Below are 23,299 nucleotides of genomic sequence, written 5' to 3'. Positions count from 1 at the left end.
TTTGTGCTGTCAGCGCTGAGCCCAACGTGGGGCTCAATTTCATGAATCATGAGATTAGGACCTGAGCTAAAATCAAGTCTGACACTTAACTGACTAAGCCACCGTTTTTTTTTTTGTTGCTTTTTTTTTTTTTTTTAGGTCGGTTTCATGCCCAACATGGGGTTTGAACTCATGACCCTGAGATCAAGAGTTGCATGCTCTACTAACTGAACCAGCCAGGTCCCCCGAAAGATTGTGTTTTTAAATATTATATTAAACCAGGATCTGAATGATATCAAAGTTTCCTACTCTTACCTTGATCTGATGCTTTGGGCTTCTATCATTCGTACACTATTTATATTTCTTGTCCTATAGCCACATTTCTAGTGACTAGGGAAGGGATATTTGTATTAGGAAGTAGTTCACAAATGTGTCTTCTTAATCTCTTGTCACATTTTTTTCCTATGCTAAGTGGCATCCAAATTGGGGTGGCCCCTTTCCTCTAAGGGTTTCAGTTCAATTAAACATTAGTGCTTACTAGGGGCCAAGTGCCATGCTGTCTCTGGTCTTTGACAGTGACTAAAGGTAAAAGTGTTCCTGCAAGCACAGAGTTTACAGTGCTCTAGAGTGGAAAGCTCTAGCAAGGGGTTTCTGTTGATCTAAATTTATAGTTAGCTACTTTATCACTAGCAGATGATAGCAGAACACAGGCGATCTGACCATTTTTAGCTTATTAAGTTGCAATTTGATGGCAGCAATGGATGCATCTGGGACTGAGGAACCGTCTCATTGCAGTTAAGGAGTTGGTGCTCTTAACAGAAAAAACAAAACCCTGCAGTTTCCTGTCCCTGAGAGACCATCTGAGTGCTTCATATGTGTTGCAGAGAAACAGAGGACGTGTGCGTGAGATAAACTCAGATTTGCTGCCAGGATTGATGGCCAGAGTCAAGGACTTTTACCAGATAGCCCTCTGGTTCTGTAAACAAGCATTCCCAGGATGGTAGGACTTTTTTTTCTTATTCCTATTTTTTCCTTTTTAGTTGACCTGCCATTTCATTTTAATTTTTTATGATGAAAAATTTCAAATGTATACAAAAGTAGAAAGAATAATACCCAGCTGCAATTACTAATATTTTGTCAATCTTATTTATATACCAAGATGCATTTCTAACATATGGCCTTTTTTACATAACTGTAATGTCATTCTTACTACTATGAAAACTTAGTACTAATAGTCATTTCATATTAAAATTCTCCCAACTGTTTCAAAATTTGCATGGCTAGTTTGAAGTCAGGATTCAAACAAGAGCCATACATTGCATAGAGTTATATCTCTTAAATTCTCTTAATCTAGAATGGTCCCTCCCTTTTCCTCAATGCTTGCACCATTTGTTGAGGAAAGCCAGTCATTTGTCCTATAGAATGTCTCACGTTCTAGATTGCTTTGACTGCTCCTTGTGGTGTTTTATAGCGTCTCCTCTCCCATATTTAATGTTAATTCTTGTTCATATTTTCTTATTTTTCTAAAGTACGTGCTATTAGAAATTAAAAACAAAAATATTCTGGTGACACTGAAGGAATTTAATGCACTGGAGGAATGCAGGAAATAGATCAGTTAGGAGGCAGATGAACCATTCTGCTGTTCAGGAGAGATCTGAGTTTACCTAACAATCTGAGAGCTACCAGCTTACAAATGGGGGAGGGGAGTGAGTGAGATCATCTATGGAAAATGGGGCCCAAGATGGAACCCCAGAGAAGCCGAACATCAGATGTGGGCAGAGGAAGGGGACACTGCAAACGAGGCCAAGAAGTAGTCAGAGATTTAAAGAAGGAAACTCAAGAGTCGAGTCACAGGAGCAGAAGATATTTTTGAGGAGGGATTGCTCAGTGGATGATGAATTTATAAAACATATGCAAATGAAAATTTATATAGTGGGTCATTTTATATTCAGTAGAATTCATTACAAATTAGCCTATACATTTATCCTAAGGATGTAACTATGTAGTGCATTCTGGAAGAGAACAAGTTTGTACTTACTTGGGAGAGCAACAAACTAAAGATCGTTGGCAGTGATAAAAATGAATTACAACTCTCAACAGTTTTGGTGAAACTGAGTTCCAGAATCCAAGAAATTCCACTTTTCTGTGAAATCTCTATAGATTGATTTTAAAAATTCAACCTATTTGTTTTTGTAAGCATCTACTATGTCCTCACCACAACCCTTGAGAAGCAAGATACAGCAGTACAGGTGACATGAGCTCTATTGTTTCCATTTACCATATTCACCACACTCACCAATTCTCCGTTACTCGGTCTGGTTGTTTGGTCATAGGAATGCACTGATGGGTTGGGACATAGACGTCTTCTCTGTGCCTGTTTCCTTCTCTTTAAAGCACTGGGCTGACTAGACCAACGGTTCCCATCGGAATCACCAGAAGAGCTTATTACCCACAGATTGCTGGCCCAGTGCCTAGTTTCTGATTCAGTGGGGATCAGAGAAATTGCATTTTTAACAAGGACATACCAGGTTGCTGCTCCAGCAATCATACCGTGAGAACCCTTTTACTTTTTCCATCTCTAAAAGTCTATTATCCCTTAGCAAAACTGCATTATCTACACTCACTAATGGATTTAACTCTCTATTATCTATCTCCACTGAAAATTCACTGAAGCCTAACAATGTCGTGGAATGTGTAGACATTATTTGCTGAAACCAAACAGTGGCTTAACGTTTTCAATCTTATTTTCTTCCACCTTACTTCAGTCTCAGGGATGTCTGCTCTCAGTACATCTCACACTGCACTAAATACAGTCAGACATTTAACGTTTAACATATGATTTTTGATAGGCCGTCAATGGATTAGGTAGCATGTGATATTTTCCTGTTTGGTGATCATACAAACTCTTAAAATAATGAATATTTAATCTTGGTTCATTCTTGAACAACTTTCTGAAGTCCAGAAGACCACACTGGGCAATCTGGTGGTCTGATACAATAGAAAATTTTCCTGGTAGTCAGGAGATAAGGATATTGGTCTCAGTCTTGCCATTGGCTTTATTACGGCTGTAGAAGTCACTTAACCTCTGGTAGCTCTGGAAAATTAGGAAAATACTGACCATTTTAGATTCAGGAGGCATGAATGAAATGCCTGTTTTTAAAATACGGGCTCTAGTAACCAAATTTAGTTTCAAAATAGTAGTTTTATAAAAATTAATTTTAGAAGTAGACGCTTCTCCACCTTAGAATTACAGGAAAATAAGGTTTTGTTTTCTTGGTTTTGCTTTAAAGAATAAGATGCTATAGTTCAAAAATTGAATAAGTATTTATTGTTCCAGAAGGTACATTGCTTTTTATACATATTTCATAAATGATACAGGATTTTACACATGTTCAGTATTTTGCTATTTGTGTAAAGGACTTTTCTCCACATCTTCCCTCCCTTGCCTCCCACACACCCTGAAAGGATTTGCTCATTGCACTGTGCTGTTTCTTCTTAAAAACCCTGCACACAAACAGGATAAATGATTTAAAAATAATTCACATTAACTTAACAAAAATAAATGAGGGGAGGGGCTGAACGACTGGGGGGAGGGAAGGGGGGACATGCGCCCTTTCATTCCAACATGCCAGTGGAAGGGGTGGCGGCAGCAGCGGCGGCGGTCCTGGCTAGCCTTCGACCTCTACAAGGCACCTGGAGTCTGGGTTTGTCGCCTAAAGTGTTTCTTTTCATACACAATGATCCCAAAGGAGGAAGAAAATGAGAAAGAAAACTCCTTGCCACAATGAGGAGGGATGAATCATGTGAAAGAAAAAGCCAATCAGCTGTGTGGCAAGCCTCATCATCCTTTCCATCCTGTCCCCCACCGTAGTGCAAAACAGGATATTAGACACAGATTCCTTTGACTCTTCAACTGCAGATGTCATCTGGAAGTATGGTAGAAAATATTTTGATAGAGTATAAGATTAATTCTTCCTTCTCTCAATTTAAGATAAGAAAAAATAGGGTGAAGAGGGCAGGTTGAAGGAAGCCATAGAAATGTATTCTTGTATAAAGATAAATTGCACCCTTTGAGATCCACACACTTGATTTACAACTATTAAAGTGGTGGAGGTGGGAGGGCTCACAAACAGCGTGGAAGTGTGTGTCCTTCAAGATTAACAAAATCTCCAGACAAGGCAGCACCACCTGGGTGGGCTGGAATGCTGTCACACAAGCAGACTAACAGCATTGAAATTATTCTGGTTCTGAAATGGCTAGAGAGCCATGATTTTTTAGCCAATCTGTAAACCTTACATCTTCCTGATTTGGTAATACAGCTGAACCCCCCCCCCCCTCATTTGAGTTGTGGAGGGAGAGAGGAATATCAATAGGATAGTTAAATAAAGGAGGGAAACTCTGCCTCCTTTTAAAGATTAATTAGTAAAAAAACAAAACGAAACGAAACAAAACAACCTCATGCAGTGTTGCCAATGATTCCTAGATACTGATCCAGAGCACTGGAATATACAGACATTTAAGAAGGTATTACGGGATAATCCAAAGTGTCAATTATCAAACAGTCGTAAGTTGGTTCCAGCTATCATATGGATAAAATTAGTGTAACCAACAGGAGTGGGTGGTCAGAAAAGGGCACAAATAGGAGAGATTCCTGGTAACTTTGCAGAGACTGGGTCCAATTTAAAATAAATGCTAATGGCACGGGCTCAGACTCTGTTTGCCACCCACATATCTTGAGGATTTGCTTTTCTGGTATATTTATTTACTCCTATGTCAAAAATAAGAAAAGTTAAATTAAAAAAAAATTAGAGCTGAGTGGGGTGCTGGTGTGTTACTGTTTTGCTGACCCTGCAAAGAAGATGCAAGAAAGGAACACCCCCAGCATCCTTTTCTCTTTATGAATCTCTCAACTGTATAATGCATCATTTTCATCCAGAAACTAAGATCCTTGATTAAGACAATATTCACTAAGCCCTTTGAGCTTACATTCCACAAAGCTTGATCCTCAGATTTTAACATTCCCTTCTTCCCTAAGATCCTTTTTGTTTTTGTTTTTAATTAAAGGTAAAAACCCTCTACCCCGACATGGCTCCCAGCTTCCACCTGCAATGCTTTAATTAAAAAGGCAATAGTTATAAACAGGTGTTCTTTCTGCCAGGATTCAGAGGCTCTTTGCAGATCAATCTTTTTCACCAATTTGTCGAAGGGGCAGATGTACTTGTAATGGGTCTCTCAGTCTCTTAAGGTCCATTTCTGCCTAAAATAGAAACAAAAGGTGAGAAAAACTGGCTAGTGAAGCGTTCAGTGATATTACTGTCTCCAGAGAAAATGAAATTTTCTTTTCTGCATCACTATGAATCACAGAAATCATCTCAATTACTTTTAAAATAAGAGTGCCTCAGAGGCAAAGGGGTTTAAAGGCACAGGACTACAAAGGGGGACCAGAATGGAAGTCTGTCCCCGCAGTTTCAGCTGTCAACAGAGCCTTCAGAAAAGGCTGAAGGCCTATGCTGTCAATAGGCCAGGACTTGGGGATCCAAGAACACGGGGGAGCATCTGATGTACCTTGATGGCATTTCTCGAGAGAAAAGCCGTTTCACAAGCCTTTGTCTGGATCCAGAACTTTAATTTATGGAGATTCAAATTTATAATTTTAATTATGCCCCAGACCTTAGTTGTTCGTCCAATAGTTGTTTTAAGTTTTTCACTTAGTTTAAAAAAAAAAAAAAAAAAACAGGATTTGCTGTCAACAACAGCACTTTCAAAATTCACACACGCTGGACCTCAACCCTGAGGAGTTGGATTAATAGGCTCAGGGTGAGGCTGAAGCATCTGTATTTTTAACAGCTCCAGAGATGATCTGGTGCATTCCCTCCAGCTGAGAACCACCACACGGAGCAACAGAAGACACCAGTCCACTTAGGCCAAGGCAGGAAGGCAGACTAAGCCTATTCAAAGCACAACCCATCACCAAAAAGGGACAGAGAAGGGCAACCAAACATTAAAGAGGGTGGAAGAGCTTCTAGAAATTTTTGAAAAATCTCTAAAGTCATATAAGACTACAGAGAAGAGAAATGAAGATTTATTTACTGAAATCAAAGATATCAGAAGGAGGCACACTCAGAATTTTGAAAGGTAACTATTATGAAAATAGTTACATCAATCTTTTTTTTTTAAAACATCTTTGGGGTGCCTGGGTGGCTCAGTGGGTTAAGCATCTGACTGGCTCAGGTCATGATCTCATGGTTCGTGAGTTCCAGCCCTGCTTCGGGCTCTGTGCTGACACCTCAGAGCCTGGAGCTTGCTTCGGATTGTGTGTCTCCCTCTCTCTCTGCCCCTCCACTGTTTGCCCTCTGTCTTTCTCTGTCTCTCTGTCTCAAAAATAAATAAACATTAAAAAAATTAAAAAGAAAATATTGGGCTCTGTGCTGACAGCTCACAGTCTGGAGCCTGCTTCAGATTCTCTGCCTCTCTCTCTCTCTGCCCCTCCCCTGCTCATGCTCTGTCTCTTTCAAAAATAAACATTGAAAAAAAATTTTTTTAATTAAAAAAATAAAAAAAGTATCTTCTAGTTCAATAAACTCTGACTTGTGCCTGGCAAACACTTCTAGTGGTCTCTCTTACCTGGATTTTATTTTTGCCCCATTGCTACCACACATTATAGGTGGAAAACATTTGAATTACTGTAAAAGATTTTTAAAAGGGAGAAAAGTAAAAAAAAGCCAACTTTTGGGATGCCTGGGTGGCTCAGTCAGTTAAGCATCTGACTCTTGATTTTGGCTCAGGTTATGATCTCATGGTTTGTGAGATCAAGCCCTGCTTGAGATTCTCTCTCTCCTTTTCTCTCTGCCCCTCCCCTGCTTGTTCTCTGTCTCTAAAAAAAAAAATTAAAATGTTAAAAAGAATAGACAAACTTAAAGAACAAACAAAAAGTAAACATAGCTCTACAAATTTCAATATGCTAGAGTTAATAGGACAGACATGACCCATCATCTTTTCACCTGCTTGTGTTCTAAAACTTTCCAGAGAGGCATCCATGCTAAAATAGTCATTTTTATCAACTGAGGAATAATTTACATAGGAAGAAGAGGGTTGGCTCATTCTTTCAGAGTTTACCCGTTGAAATACTATAGCAGCATACAAAATGGGACTGGAATTTATTTTTATTTTTGGAAAACTTACCTGAGCAATTGCATCCTTGAGTTGATTATATTTCTCTAGGTCAAAACGTGACTTTTTGGCTCCTTTATGGAAAAATAATAAGTATTGTCTGTCTCTGGCTTCTGGATAAACATATTCCTACAAAAATAAAGGAGAAATTAAATTATTAGCCCTGAGAATGCCTCTTAGAATACTATCTTTACAAAATAAGCATCTACTAACTGTTGATCAGATTCAATACACGTGCACAGTTATAAAGATACATACTGATGTGTTGTGTTAAATATTTATTTCTTAAACATTTTTTATTGTGAAACAGACACGTAAGTGTATACAAAACAAAAATGTACATCACAATGAATCATCACTAAATGAATATGTTAATCATCACCAGATAAAGAAAATCTAACACTGCCAACAACCAAGAAGGCTTCCTTGTGCCTTCCCAATTATTAACCTTTCCTTTCTCCCAAAATGAATCACTATCTTGCCCTTAATGGTAATTGTTTTCTTTCTTTCTTTATAGCTTTCCTACTTAAGTATGCATCCCTTTCAACTCTATGGCTTAGTTTTACCTGTTTTTTGAATTTAATAAAAACAGAGTCAGACAGTAGGTATTCCGTATGGCTACTTTCACTTAATACCATGTTTGCAATATTCATCCTTTTATAGTCCACTCATTTCCATTGCTATGTTATATTCTATTGTATGACTACATCACAATTTATTTATCCATTGTACTACTGATAGACTTTTGGTTGCTTCCAGGCTTTGGCTACTATGAATAATGCTGGCAAGAACATTTTTGGGCTTAACTCTTCTGTTGGATATATACCTATGAATGGAGATCCTAGATAATAAGGTATGCCTGTGTTCAAGTTAAGAAGTGATATCAAACAGGTTTCTAAAACAATTGTACCAATTATATTCCCATCAGTAGGATATGAGAGTTGGCATCATTCTATATCCTTGCCAATACTTGGTGTTGCCAGTTAAAAGAAAAATATTAGCCATTCTGGTGTGTGTGTGTAGAAGTACTACTTCATTTTTAGAAACAGCTTTACTGAGATATAATTCATATACAATTCACCCATTTAAAGTGTAATGTTCAATGGTTTTTAGTGTATTCATGAAGTTGCACCACCATCACTGCAATCAGTTTTACAACATTTTTATCATCCCCAAAAGAAATCCTGTACTCTTCAGTAGTCACTTCCTATCTCCCTTGACATCTCCAGTTCCAGACAACTACTAATCTATGCCTCTACAGAGTTGCCTTCTGGACATTTCATACAAATGGAATCATACAACCTGAGCCTTTCGTGTCTGCCTTCTTTTAAGGTTCATCCATTTGTAGCACGTATTGGTACTTCATTTCTTTTTATTGTCAAGTAATAAATCCATTCCACTGAATGGATATACCATATTTTATTTATCCATTAATCAACTGATAGACATTTGGGTTGTTTCCACTTTTTGGCTATTATGAATAATGCTGCTATGAATATTCCCATACAAGTTTTTGTGTGAACATGCTTTCATTTCTCTTGGATATCTATAGCATTTTCCTGATCACTCATGAGGCTGAGACCTTTTTATTAGCCATTTGCATTTTCTTTTTAAGATGTGCTTATTCAAATCTCTTGCCATCGTTGTCTATTGAGTTGTCTGTTTTTTTCTTACTGACTAGTAAGATATGTTTATATATTCTGGTTATGGATCCTTTGTTGGATATATGTACTACAAATATCTCCTCCCAGCCTGTTTGCCCTTTTAATGGTGTTCTTTAGTAAACAGAAGTTCTTAATTTCAATATAGTGGGATTTATCAATCTTATTCTTTATAGTTAGCACTTTTCATTCTGGGTAAGAAGTCGCTCCCTATTCCACAGTAATTAACATATTCTCCTATATTATCTTCCAGAAGCTTTATTGTGTTACCTTTCATATTTGGATTGATGATCCATCTGGAATTAATTTTTGTTAATTAAAGATGTATAAAGTCATTTCATTTTTTAATGTAGATATTTATAGAAAGAAGACTCTCCTTTCTTTGCAGTACTCTTTTTAAAATCAAGTTCATTTATACCAGGTCTATTTTTACATTCTCTCATCCATTCCATTGGACTATTTGCCTATCCTTGTGCCACTGTCTGAATTACTATAGTATGATAAATAAAGCTATAGTCTTCCATATCCAGTATGGCAAGTCCTCTTACCTAGTTTTTCTTTAAGAATTTACTGGCTTTTCTTACCCTTTTACATTTTTATAGAAATTCTAGAAGCAGCTTATTTAAATCTCTTCTCCCATCCCCAAAACTGTTGGGATTTTGACTGGGATTGCACTGAATCACATCAATCAATTTGGATACAATTGACATTTTTTAATATTTACTTTTCTAGTCCATGGACATGTTTATTTCACTTACTAAGTTTCCTTTACATTTAAGTTTTTCAGCATAGAGGTCTTACACATGGTTTGCATGATTTACAGGTATATATGTATATGTGTATGTGTATATTTTCCAGTGGGCATACTTAAAGGGAATTAATATAATGCTTACCCTTAGTCTTAAGGAATGATAGACATAAAAATGAAGGAAAAGACATTTTCCCAAATGCAAAACTGCTACTTTCCATTAATGTTATTATAAAAGACAGAATGGTACACATTTCCAAATGCATTTTTGTTACTCTCCTGATTAAAGAAACAAATGCTTGACAACATGGTTTTGGGTATATGCTGAATCTGCACAGATTATAATTTTGGCCCCCTTTTTTTTGTGCTTTCAAGTTTTAATTTAAATTCCAGTTAGTTAACATGCAGTGTAATAATGGTTTCAGGAGAATTCATTACTTACATAGAACACCCAGTGCTCATCACAAGTGCCCTCCTTAATACCTATCATACATTTAACCCATCTCCCCACTTACCTCCCCTCTAGCAACCTCAGTTTGCTCTCTATAGTTAAGAGTCTGTATCTTGGTTTGTCTCTTTTCCCCCCTATGTTCATCTGTTTCATTTCTTAAATTCCACATATGAATGAAATCATGTGGTATTTGTCTTTCTCTGATTGACTTATTTTGCTTAGCATAATACACCTAGCTCCATCCACATCATAGCAAATGGCAAGATTTCATTCTTTTTGATAGCTGAGAAATATTCTGTTGTGTGTAGATATGTGTATGTATGTGTATACATACATATGTGTACATGTATACATATACACGTGTACATACACACATACATATGTGTGTATATATATATATATACACACACACACACACATTAAACACACACTTTATCTTCTTTATCCATTCATTAATTGATGGGTATTTGCACTCTTTCCATAATTTGGCTATTGTTGATAGTGCCGCTATAAACATTGGGGTGCATGCATCCCTTCAGATCAGTATTTTTGTATCCTTTGGGTAAATACATAGTGGTGCAATTGCTGGACCATAGGTTAGTTCTATTTTTAACTTTTTTGAGGAACCTCCATACTGTTTTCCAGAGTGGCTGCACCACTTTGCATTCCCACCAACAGTGTAAGAGGGGTTCGTTCCCCTTTCTCTGCATCCTCACCAACACCTGTTGTTTCCTGTGTTGTTAATTTTAGTCATTTTCACAGGTGTGAGGTGATATTTCATTATAGTTTTGATTTGTATTTCTCTGATGATGAGTGATGTTGAGCATTGTTTTCACGGGTCTGTTAGCCATCCGGATATCTTCTTTGGAAGTGTCTATTCATGTCTTCTGGCTGTTTCCTCACTGGATTATTTGTTCTTTGGGTGCTGAATTTGATAAGTTCTTTATAGATTAACCCTTTCATTTGGCAATATCTTCTCCCATTCCAAAGACTGTATTTTAGTTTTGTTGATTGTTTCCTTTGCAGTGCAGAAGCTTTTTATCTTGATGAAGTCCCAATAGTTTATTTTTGCTTTTGTTTCCCTTGACTCAGGAGACATATCTAGTAAGAATTGCCATGGTTACTGCCTGTGTTCTCCTCTAAGATTTTGGTGGTTTCCTGTCTCACACTAGGTCTTTCATACATTTTGAATTTACTTTTGTGTATAGTGTAAGAAAGTGGCCCAGTTTCATTATTCTGCATGTTGCTGTCCAGGTTTCCCAACACCATTTATTGCAGAGACTATCTTTTTTCCACTGGATATTCTTTCCTGCTTTGTTGAAGATTAGTTGACCATATAGTTATGGGTCCATTGCTGGGTTTTATATTTTGTTCCATTTATCTATGTGCCTGGTTTTGTGCCAGTACCATATTGTCTTGATCACTACAGCTTTGTAATATAACTTGAAGACCTGAATGGTAATGCCTCCAGCTTTTCTTTTCTTTTTCAAGACTGCTTTGGCTATTCAGAGTCTTTTGTGGTTCCATATAAATTTTAGGATTGTTTGTTCTAGCTCTGTGAAAAATTGCTGGTGTTATTTTGATAGCAATTGCATTAAATGTGTAGATTGCTCTGGGTAGTATAGACATTTTAATAATATATGTTTTTCCAATCCATGAGTGTGGAATGTTTTTCCATTTCTTTGTGTCCTCTTCAATTTCGTTTATAAGTGTTCTATAGTTTTCAGAGTACGGATCTTTCACCTCTTGGTTAGGCTTATTTCTAGGATGTATCCTATGGTTTTTGGTGCAATTGTAAATGGGATCGATTCCTTGATTTGTCTTTCTGCTGCTTCATTATTGGTATACAGAAATGCAACAGATTTCTGTACATTGATTTTGTATCCTGTGACTTCACTGAATTCATGTATCAATTCTACCAAGTTTTTTGTGGAGTCTTTCAGGTTTTCTACATAGAATATAATGTCATCTGCAAATAGTGAAAGTCTGACTCTTTCATGCTAATTTGGATGCTTTTTATTTCTTTGTGTTGTCTGATTGCTAAGGCTAGGACTTCCAGTACTATGTTAAATAACAGTGGTGAGAATAGACATCCTTGTCTTGTTCCTGACCTTAGGGGGAAAGCTCTCAGTTTTTCTCCACTGAGGAAGGTATTAGCTGTGGGTCTTTTGTATATGGCCCTTATGATGTTGTACTTCTAGATATTTTTAAAAGCCATTTTAAGTTACATCTTTTAAAGTTTAATTTTATAATTGTTACTGGCATATAAATATGCAGTTGATTTATGTATACTAACCTTGTATTCAGTAACCTCATTAAATTGACATGGATTCTAACTAATTATATGTACATGTTTTTCTATTTTTTTAATGTACAAAGTCTTTGAATAATGTCAATTTTATATCTTTCCGTCTTTCTTTGTTTCTTTCTTTACATCTCTTATAGCTTTTTCTTGCCTTCTCCTTCCAGAGATGATTTATGGCTATTTATGATGATTTATGTTCAGCATCATGCCTAACACACAATTGGCATGCAGGTTCACATACTTGTGTGTGTGTGTGTGTGTGTGCGTGTGTGTGTTGTGTGTAGGATAAATGGGTACTTAAAGGGAATTGGCCTTAGAAAGAACACGAGAACACAAGAGAAAAGAAAACTAATTTGACAACCAAAACTTCATTCATCATAAAACTTCATTCATCTCATAAGAAGTTACTCGAAGAGGAATTCCTACCTGACGTGTCATTACAAAATATGCATACATTGCCATGGCACTTCCATAAGTGATAAAGTAGGTGACTGGCTCCATGATGTCCCAGGAATATTCCCACCAGGTAAGCCGGGCCAAAATGCCAAACTGTGTGGCCATGTAGGCAAGTCCACCCCATAGCACCAAAGTGGTCCTCTTCTCAGCTTTTCTGCTAATCTCAATTCGTACCTATGGGGCACACATGATCAGTCAACGATAAGGCATAAGGCATTTTAAATTTAAACTGTTCTACGTTCATTAAAGAAATAGGTATCATAATCAAGACATGTTGGCCTCAATTCTAACAAATGTAGTTTGTCTTCCTAAATAGTATCTGTAGTTTCTACTGGAGAAAATATTTTGTAGGAGTAACACTTTTCTTAGGACATTTGTGTTTTGTGTTGCACCCTAGAAGTAGATGAAAATATGGTGAAACTATGGGAGTGAATAAGTAAGTGTCTACAACTCTTCATCCAACTACACAATTATCTTCTTTGCAGGAGGGATATGAAAACATGCCAGTGTTCTCTTACTGTGGTATAGAAGATTTAATCTATTCTCGTTCCTTATGCAAGGGGCCTGTCAGGGCACAGAATAGCACAGTGAGTCAGAGCATGAACTCTGGATTCAGAGCAACTGCACTCAGGCCCTAATATGCAAATCATTGTCAGTGTCATTATAGAGTTCTTCTGAGGACTAAATAACAGAATACAGGTAAAATACTTGGCACAATTTCCAGCACATAGTAAATATTCAACAAGGATGATAATTTATTTTGTTACGCCAATACATTAAAAAATACTTTACATTTTGAAAAGACCAAATTTAAAACTCATCCTCCTTCACAACAGTTCAAGTTTAATTGATCACATTCCTAATGGTCTTAAATTTACTGAGGATAACCTTGAGATACTGGTTATTTTTAAAGAAATCAGAAAATGCACAATATTGAGTATTTTGTTTCCTTTCTTAATCTCTGAAAGTATTTGCATCATCATTAAAACTAAGAACGACATATGTTTACTATAAACATCTGGAAAAATGTAAAGAAGTAAATCAATCATAATCCTACTATTCCATTAGCATTTTGGATTATGTTCCTTCTGACTTTTTTCTGTGTGTATACTTATACATACACATAAATGTGCACAGCTATATGTACAACACATTTAAAAATTGATCACAGTATGTACTAATATGCACAGTATTTTATAATATACTTTTCATAAAATTATGAATATTCTTCTATTGCATATTAGATCTATATAATCATTTTTAACAGCTGCATAATAATCCATATAATATTAATTCTTAACTTGGCTAAAACCATTATCCATTACACTCGGGACTTTTTCCAATCAGCAATTATTTCATCTTTTGTTGCAAAGGCGGTAAATCTGGTTAAGGGCAGAAATTTAGACTTCAAAGTTCTAAGTCCTCTAATTCCTTGTTAAGTCTTTTCTTAGCTTTGACTGGAATTTTTTTATGGTTCAGTCCCCAAAACTAAAGGACTAGTTTGAATGACATAGCTCAATTACCAAAAGAGACAGATGGAAAAAAAGCAGACATATATACTCTTGAAAAATTACTGGTGAAGAGGAAGGTCTGAGATTTGAATTGGCACCTTTTCCAGGGGAGCCAGTTGCTGTTTGAGATCCTCTAATCTTTCAATAAGCTCCCTTTCCTTGTTTAACTGGTGCTGCTCGATGCACAGTGTGGTGTACAGCTGCTGGACGAGTGTCTTTACATCGTTCAGTGTTGCTGCATTTTCGTGGCTTAAGAGGTCTGAAAAAGAGGGGTTACATTGTTTTAAACGTATGCCTTAGCTGGAGAGTTGCTATTCCTAGGGCTATCAGACAATGATAAGAACAAGACAGAGTCATCCACTACAGGGATCCCACCATCGGTTTCTTTCAGTGTTCAATTGAAAGGAAGTGATAGTTCCTTTTTAAAAAAAATTTGTTTTCAATGTTTATTTATTTTTGAAAGAAACAGAGTGTGAGCAGGGGAGGAACAGATAGAGAGGGAGACACAGAATACAGAGTAGGCTCCAGGCCCCAAGCTGTCCGCAGAGAGCCCGATGCGAGGCTTGAGCCCATGTACTGAGAGGTCATGACCTGAACTGAAGTCGGACGTCCAACTGAGCCCCCTTTTTAAAACAGAGGTAACTACCAATCCTAGAAAGTAAGTTCATATTTGGGCAACTTGAAAATTTTGAAGCCAACATCTACCATTATATTCTTGGAAGTCAAAATGCTACAAATAAGGCTATAAATAATCATAATCTTCATTACATAAAAAATTTAAGGCAGTATATTAAAAACTAGTAGAGAGGTTCAGAATCAATCTCACTATTATGCTCATTAAAATGCTTATCTAGAATTTATCTGTGGTCTTGCCATTTCAATTGGTGATTTTCTTCCTGTTTAACACCTGAGGAAAAAATACACAGTATTTCAAATTTGCAAATACAAATGTATAAATAAAAATACAATTATCCTAAAAAGATTAGCCTCCATACACCTTCCCTGCATACCAACTTTATTTATTCCTGTTGGGAAAAGACACAGAATAGCAGTTTGGACTTCAATATCATGTTTTAGAGGGCATGAAGGTTAAGAGAATGATTGAAAGTGTAAAAGATTGAATTCTTTGATTCAATATCCTCTTCTATGAATAGCATGTGTTTCTAGAAATCTAAAAATTATGTTTTGAGAATATAATAAAAAAATAAGCTATCTCAGCTGTCAAAGAATAAAAAAAAAAAGACACAAGGAATAAAACTTTTGTTTTAAAATCTTATTAGCCTTGGGGAGCCTGGGTGGCTCAGTCAGTTAAGTACCCAACTCTTGATTTCAGCTCAGGTCATGATCTCCTGGTTTGTGAAATCGAGCCCCATGTTGGGCTCTGTGCTGACAGGGCAGAGCCTGCTTGGGATTCTCTCTCTCCCTCTCTCTCTGTCTCTCCCCTGTTTGTCCGTGCACTCTCTCAAAATAAATAAATAAACAAACGTAAAACAAAAATTAAAATATTAAATAAATCTTATTAGTCTTAAATGTGACATTTTGTTAGGTATAGCCATAAGGTCAGCCCTCTTCTAATTCAAAATAAACCACAGTCAAAATTAGCTGTGTATTTAAACTTTTTTCAAGGATGTCTGTGAGTACAGTTATCAAAAAATTCAATCAATGAAAAATTCAAATAAGGACAGCAAGTTGGATTACAGAAAAGCTGATACAGTAAAATGGGATATAGTACCTAGCACAGTTTCTTGCAACTTTGGTAAATACGTGCTGAATTAATGGGAACAGACAAAAGCAAGAGCACTTTGAGTTCTAGAAGTCATCTATGTCAACAAGGTTTTCTTTGCATTGAAATTGTAGCTCATGTTTGCATGTGGCTTTATACTTTCCAAAGTTACCAGAAGAGGAAGCTGTACTCTAGAAGGCAGTAACTTGTTTGGAATATCACAGTGAAGTGGTAGGATGTCTCCTGACTCCATAAGTGGAACTGAGTTATAATGTTTCCACCATATAATAATATTTCTCCTGAAAGTGTGGTCCCCTTTCAAAAGACAATTCTTTTTTTTTAAATTTTTTTTTTCAACGTTTATTTATTTTTGGGACAGAGAGAGACAGAGCATGAACGGGGGAGGGGCAGAGAGAGAGGGAGACACAGAATCGGAAACAGGCTCCAGGCTCTGAGCCATCAGCCCAGAGCCCGACGCGGGGCTCGACCTCACGGACCGCGAGATCGTGACCTGGCTGAAGTCGGACGCTTAACCGACTGCGCCACCCAGGCGCCCCAAGACAATTCTTTAAGTAGTGATCAATTATCTATGGTTATTGAAATCTTTTCACATATATCTCATATTATTCTCACAATAACAGGAGTAAATTTGGTGCCCAAAATTTATAAATGAGGAACCTGAACCCCAAAGATAAGATTAACAAATGTTTTTGTGTAAGTTACTGATCTAGTCACTACAGAGGGAAAAAAAATAAAATGTGAGGTGGCTGTTCTCCTTAATGAGGTCTAATAATAATATATATGAAATTGCAGAACTAGTCGGGAGTGGACAAAGATCTGAAGGGTAGTCCATTGGCTTTCCTATTTAACGCTCTTTCTTTTCCCATTTTAACTTTCAATACTTTAAGTATTATGTGGGGAATAAGTTTAGGAATTCCCTGAGCTTGCAATGATGGGTTAACAAGGCTTAGGATGAAAGCATCCAAAATCAGGTAATCAGGTAATCAAAGCTAGGTAATCAGGGTGGAAGCCCCCACCCCCCACCCCCCTCTGGCAACTTAGTAGGATAGCAGAAAGCTGCTTTCACAGGAGGGAAGGACCAGAATGGGTAAAGAGGTAAATAGGCTACAGACAGCAGCAGGGTGAAGTTTTTGCCCAGAGCGGAGATAATGGAGCTAATTAACAAAAGAAAGGTGCCTTGTTGACCCCGTGGTAGTAAGCTCTACCTGTCTTATCCCCTAGGCAAGCTAAGATAGACAGGCTGCACCTTATGCCTGCCTAAACAACCGTCTGCCTGGTGCTGGGATTTTGTTTTGTATTGACCCAAACCCCTAACACTGCATATCTTCAAAACCCTCTTTCTCTCACACACAGGAGTTAATGTTCACAGTTTCATTGTCTCTTTGTGCATATCCATCATGCTTGTAAGCTTTCTGATCCTAATAAAAATGGAGCAAGGACCTTTATTCGGGGCTCTTGTCTCTTCCTGGACATTAGCCTCTTTCACATTTTAATTCTGCGTCTGCTCTCTTCCTGGACAAGAGAGAACTCCAGACCCCGAATCTACAACAGTAATGTGTTTGCTTAGAAGTCCAAGGAAGGAAGGGAGGGAGGGAGGAAGGGAAGAAGGGAGGGGAGGAAGAAAAAAGGAAAGGACGCAAGTAAGCAAAACTAAACAGACTCTCTTCTCTTCCTTTTCCTAATGGAGCATGGACATGTTAACGATCAAACATATAGCGACAATCATAACCTGAAAATCCATAAAATTGGAAATCAGGCTTAGAAATTGTTTTACAAAAAACCAAGTCTCTATTAGAATATCATTCATTGAAAACCTGTTAGTTTAAAAATTAATATTTCTATTATGGCCTCTGCTGTGCAGAAAATTTATTTTTTGTACAGTCTTTTCTTTTATGGCTTCTGGGTTTTATGTTATAGTTAGAAAGCTTTTTCTCATTTCAAGGTTATAAAAATATTTCTCTTTTGATTGTCTTTCATTACTTTAAATATTTCTTTCTCTTCTTCAAAATCTAACTTTCTGATCCACATATTCTTTGACATAGTCTTCCACTTCCAAGTATTTTTCTTATATATACACTCAGAGACTTCCTAAGTGACACATTCAGGATTATTCGATGCTATAATACATACTACAGCAAAAGATGAAAACTACATAAAAGTCCATCCATAAGTTATAAAATAAGCAGTTAAGTAAATGATGATATACATTCATACAATGCAATACAAGTGCAATACAATGTGAAAAAGAATGAGGAATTTTTTATGTACTGGTATAGTAAGATTTTCAGAAAACACCATTGGATGAGAAAAGCAGTTTGGTGGTTTTATACCTTGCCAATCTAGCTAAACTGGAATTATGTTTTCGAAAATACCCATCCCTGTATGTATGGTTCAGAGTTAGCATTAACCAAATGAGAAATTCAAGTAAGATTTTGGAAGGCGGAAGTGAGGCAGAAGCCATTATGCTCTGAAGGCTGTAGTGGGTAGTAGTGAGAGACAGATGCAGGTGCCTAGAGATGCTAGCTTGTGCTTGTTTTCCCATTCTCTGCATCTAGCTCTTTTTTTTCTCAACTGCCACCTCTGTTGATGAATGGCACATCCAGGCCCACAACCAGATGCAGCCTTCTAGAGCTCTGCTGTCCAAAAGAGTAACCATGAGTCACATATAGCTATTTAAATTTAATTAAAATAAAATAAAATTTAAAATTCAGTTCTTCAGTCACACTAGCCACATTTCAAGGGTTCAATAACCACCTGTGACTAATGGCTACCATCCTGGACAGTGCAGAAATGGAACATTTACATTATCACAGATAATGTATGTATCTGCCAGCACTGTCTTATGATTTCTCTATCGGTCCTCCTTTGCAGCCCATCCTAATAGACGCATTTGAATTTTCAGGTTCCTTGGCAAGCTTTGATTAATCTCCCTGTGCCATCACTTTAAAATTAGTGACTTTTCTCTGATCTTCCAAGCTCCCATTTTCACTCTTGCTTTTTTTCCATTGAAGTTTTTATTTAAATTCCAGTTAGTTAACATACAGTATAATATTAGTTTCAAGAGTATGAAAGGGCGGGACTACGCCAGCCGACTCCATCTTGTTCTGTGTCCTTCACCTTGACCACACCTCCTCCCCTTGAGTAACCCCCCCTCACCTGCCTAACAGGACTCGGACCCTTCCCCAGGACCCTTCCCCAGCCAATCGGCTGAGGCCATAGCCATTACCTCACCAACTGCCCCAGGCCCCAATAAAACCTTTGTCCTTTTGAAACTCGCTCTCTTTCCCTGGTATCTCACCGCTGCGTCGGTGCAGGTAGGGGATTGAGCTCGAGCTAGCTCGAATAAAGGCTCTTTGCTTTTGCATCGGACTCGGCTCCCTAGTGGTCTTTGGGGATCACGAATTCTGGGCATAACAAGTACAATATAGTGACTCAACAATTCCACACATTACTCCCTGCTCATCACAACAAGTGCACTCCTTAATCTCCATCACCTGTTTAACCCATCCCCCCACACCCCCTCCCTTCTGCTAACCATCAGTTTGTCTTCTAACCGTCTGCTTCATGATTTGCCTCCCTCTCTTTTCTCACTTTTTTCCCTCCTTTGCTCATTTGTTTTGTTTCTTAAATTCCATATACGAGTGATATCATATAGTATTTGTCTTTCTCTGACTTATTCCACTTAACACAATATTCTCTAGCTCCATACATGTGGTTAAAAATGGCAAGATTTCATTTTTTATGGCTAATATTCCTGTGTGTGTGTGTGTGTGTGTGTGTGTGTGTGTGTGTGTGTGTACCAACTCTGATCAGGCATCACTAAAGCCCCAATAAACTCAAGAGATTTGGCTTTGTTAGATTTTCTTGTCGGGAAGAATATGGTTCCAAGGTATTATCATGGTGGAGGAAAACATCAATCCCAAAGCTTTGACCCTGAAAACTTTGCCCACATATTTGGAGATGAAATTATAAGAAGAGAGCAGATAAATCTGCTAATGGCTAAACAATACCACTTTTGGATGATGTGTGTATCCTTCACTAAAAATGCAATGAGGTGTTTATTAATGTTTCTGCACATGTCATCAGTGCCAGGAAATTAAGGTACAGAAAGGCAAGGAGATGTGCAAATTACTGAGGATTAAAAGTCTTTTTAGCTACTAGAATGGTTTAAGAAGGACTTTGGCTATTTTAGTCTCTGGTCAGGTATTTGTTATTGTCTGTATTTGGTTTGCCTGCTCAACCATTTCCCTCAAATTATTTACATCATTAAGAGAGAAGCAAGGTTTCCAATATCCTTTGGAAGGATCAATGGGGAAAAGGGCTTAGTGGTGCCAATCAAAATGATTCTCCTTAGCACAACGTTCAACAACCAGTGATTTAGATTATATTCTCTTCCTTCCCAGTATTAAGTGGAAGGTAGTTAATTACTACTTCAACATGGACTGAGATAAAAGGCCTTTTGTGCTCCCTTTCCATATTCCTCCCTCCATCCAGATTTAGATTAGGTTTTAAAATCATTTAATTGCTAAAACAGTTCCTTTTCTCATCCTGCAGCGGACAGAGGGCGATCCAGCCATACACAGCTATGCTAACCAAGAGAATTCAATGGAGCCTGCAGTGAGCCTTACTGCCATGACCTGCCCCCTTGGTTCCGTCTCAGCTTTTTTCTGCCTCTTCCCTTTCTCATTTGGGGTTAGGTTCAACACTTAAGTATCCGTAATACTTACAGACTGTCAACCCCACATACACATTAAGTGGGCCTTTATTAGATCCTCTATCAATAAGCCCCCTATCCTCACTGCCTGATGGAAGTGTGTGAAGTTCAGGTTTACTGATACACAGCATTCATACAGCATTTTTAGTTCTAAAGTGCTATCCGTCAACAGGGAAAAGAAAAATAGGAGAGGAATGTGAAAGTTACAGGGGTGAGGGGTGAGTAGAAAAAATTGTTTTAACACTTAAAAAACTGTCCTGGAAAAGTTTTCCTTCATTCCTTCTTTTAACTTTTATTAGATCTGTTCCATCTGCTCCCTGTGTTTATAAAATCCTAGTGCTTCTCATCGTCTGACACCTAAGCCCTAGTACTTGCAATTTCTTTTCTGTTTAGCCTTTTTAATAAAAAGGGTTCCAACATGGGGAAGAGGATTGTCTCATGTGGATGACTGCCAACCTTCTCGAATACAGAAATTCAAACTGCTCTCCTACTTGATGTAGCTGAAAACTAGTGGTGACTTAGATGCCAGCAATATCTTCCTCAGACAGGGAGAGAAGATTATACGGCAGAAACAAAAATTAAAACCTATTTTATATATCATCAAAAGAAAAAAATGACTTTCTTTACGATGTTTTCTTAAGATCTTTTTAAAAATTTTAACTCTAATATAGTTAACATATAGTATTATATTTGTTTCAGGTGTACAATATAGTGATTCGACAATTCCATATATCACTCGGTCCTCATCACAAGTGTCCTCCTTAATCTCCACCATCTATTTAACCCATCCCTCTACCTCTCCCTCTGGTAACCATCAATTTGTTCTCCATAGTTAAGAGTCTTTTTCCTGGTTTGTCTCTCTTTTTTTGTCTTATTTCTTAAATTCCACATATAAGTGATATCATATGGTATGTGTCTTTCTCTGACTTATTTCACTTAGCAATACTCTCTAGCTCCATCTGCGTCATTGCAAACGGCAAGATTTCATTCTTTTTTTATGGCTGAATAATATTCTAGTGCATGTGTGCATGTATATATATACACACACACATATACATACATACATATATACATCTTTTTTATCCATTCATCTATCGACGGACACTTGGGCTGCTTCCATAGTTTGGCCATTGTATAAAATGCTGCTATAAACATATGGGTGCATATATCCCTTTGAATTAGTGCTTTTGTATTTTTTGGGTAAACACCCAGTAGCTCAATTACTGGATCATAGAGTACTTCTATTTTAAACATTCTGAGGAACTTCTATACTGTTTTCCATAGTGGCTGCTCCAGTTTGCATTTCCACCAACAGTGCAAGAGGGCTCCTTTTTCTCTACAACCTGCCAACACTTGCTTATTGTGTTTTTGATTTTTACTATGTTTCAAAAGTTTGAGGAAAAGAGTTTATGGACTTAAAACAGTATTATTCAAGCTTCTGTGTGAAATGGTATCTAATGGCAAAATCTCTCATTGACTAAGAACAGTGGTGAGAGAGCTTTGATGTATGAAAATATTTTAAATGTTGAAAAGATCTTTTAAAATTCTACACCAGTGCCGCTATTGAGCTTACGGAATTTCACTTCAATTTACAATTATTCCATGAATCATAGACTTTTGACCCTTGCAAACTTCATTTTCTTTTTAAAAAAAATTTTTTTTTCAACGTTTATTTATTTTTGGGACAGAGAGAGACATAGCATGAACGGGGGAGGGGCAGAGAGAGAGGGAGACACAGAATCGGAAACAGGCTCCAGGCTCTGAGCTACCAGCCCAGAGCCCGACGCGGGGCTTGAACTCACGGACCGTGAGATCGTGACCTGGCTGAAGTCGGACGCTTAACTGACTGCGCCACCCAGGCGCCCCTGCAAACTTCATTTTCTAACTGACATCTAAGGAAGCTGGGCAGACTGCTGAATTGATTCCCAGAGAATCAACTATAATTTCTTCCCCTTTCAGTTTCTACCTTTACTTTCCCTTATTCAACTTGGGAATAGCCTGATCCAAAACACTGTAACATTCATTTCCGCTTTATTTTTTTTAAGTTTATTTATTTTGAGAGAGAGAGAGAGAGAGAGAGAGAGAGAGAGAGAGAGATTGAGAGAGAGAATGTGAGCAGGGGAGGGGCAGAGAGAGAAGAGAAGAGAGAGAATCCCAAGCAGGCTCTGTGCTGCCAGTGCAGAGCCTGATATGGGGCTTGATCTCATGAATGTGAGATCATGACCTGAGCTGGGATCAAGAGTCAGATGCTTAACCAACTAAGCCACTCAGGCTCCCCTCATTTCTGCTTTAAAAACAGCATTAGACAAGATGGTTACAATTAGTCATTGATTAAAAGTCTCTAGTTTTTGACAACATAATATATGGAAGCTTATTTTCCTGCTTATTATACTTTACATAAGGATATATTAGTCAACTTTAAAATTTTTACTAATACAAAATAGAAAATCTATTTTGAGCTCTAGAATGAGCTCTCACATATACCAAATTCTCCTCAGTATAATGCTTTCAAGACCTATCCAAATTGTTTCCTTCTTTTTCAGAGCTAACTAATATTCCA

The 23,299-nt window shown here is 37.4% G+C and overlaps 1 protein-coding gene across 6 annotated transcripts in view; it reads right to left on the bottom strand.

Annotated features, from left to right (window-relative positions):
- Positions 1-3,284: 3,284 nt before the first annotated feature.
- Positions 3,285-23,299, bottom strand: part of MCU (mitochondrial calcium uniporter) — a 204,461-nt gene continuing 184,446 nt past the window's right edge. For 5 of the 6 annotated variants that reach the window (XM_025917999.2, XM_086679954.1, XM_086679957.1 and 2 more), the window contains 4 exons: positions 14,380-14,540; positions 12,741-12,944; positions 7,162-7,278; positions 3,285-5,236 (listed from right to left, as the gene is read on the bottom strand). In XM_025917999.2, coding sequence (XP_025773784.1) covers positions 5,159-5,236; positions 7,162-7,278; positions 12,741-12,944; positions 14,380-14,540 — 560 coding nt within the window. In that variant the 3' untranslated portion in view covers positions 3,285-5,158. The remainder of the gene's footprint in view (positions 5,237-7,161; positions 7,279-12,740; positions 12,945-14,379; positions 14,541-23,299) is intronic. The other variant, XM_086679956.1, reaches the window with a different exon arrangement.

The sequence above is a fragment of the Puma concolor genome, chromosome D2 (genome assembly GCF_028749965.1).
Source record: "Puma concolor isolate L17-30 chromosome D2, mPumCon1.1.hap2, whole genome shotgun sequence".
Taxonomy (NCBI): Eukaryota; Metazoa; Chordata; class Mammalia; order Carnivora; family Felidae; genus Puma; species Puma concolor.
The sequence above is the reverse complement of the archived record's forward strand: the minus strand, read 5'-3'. Positions and strand labels throughout refer to the sequence as shown.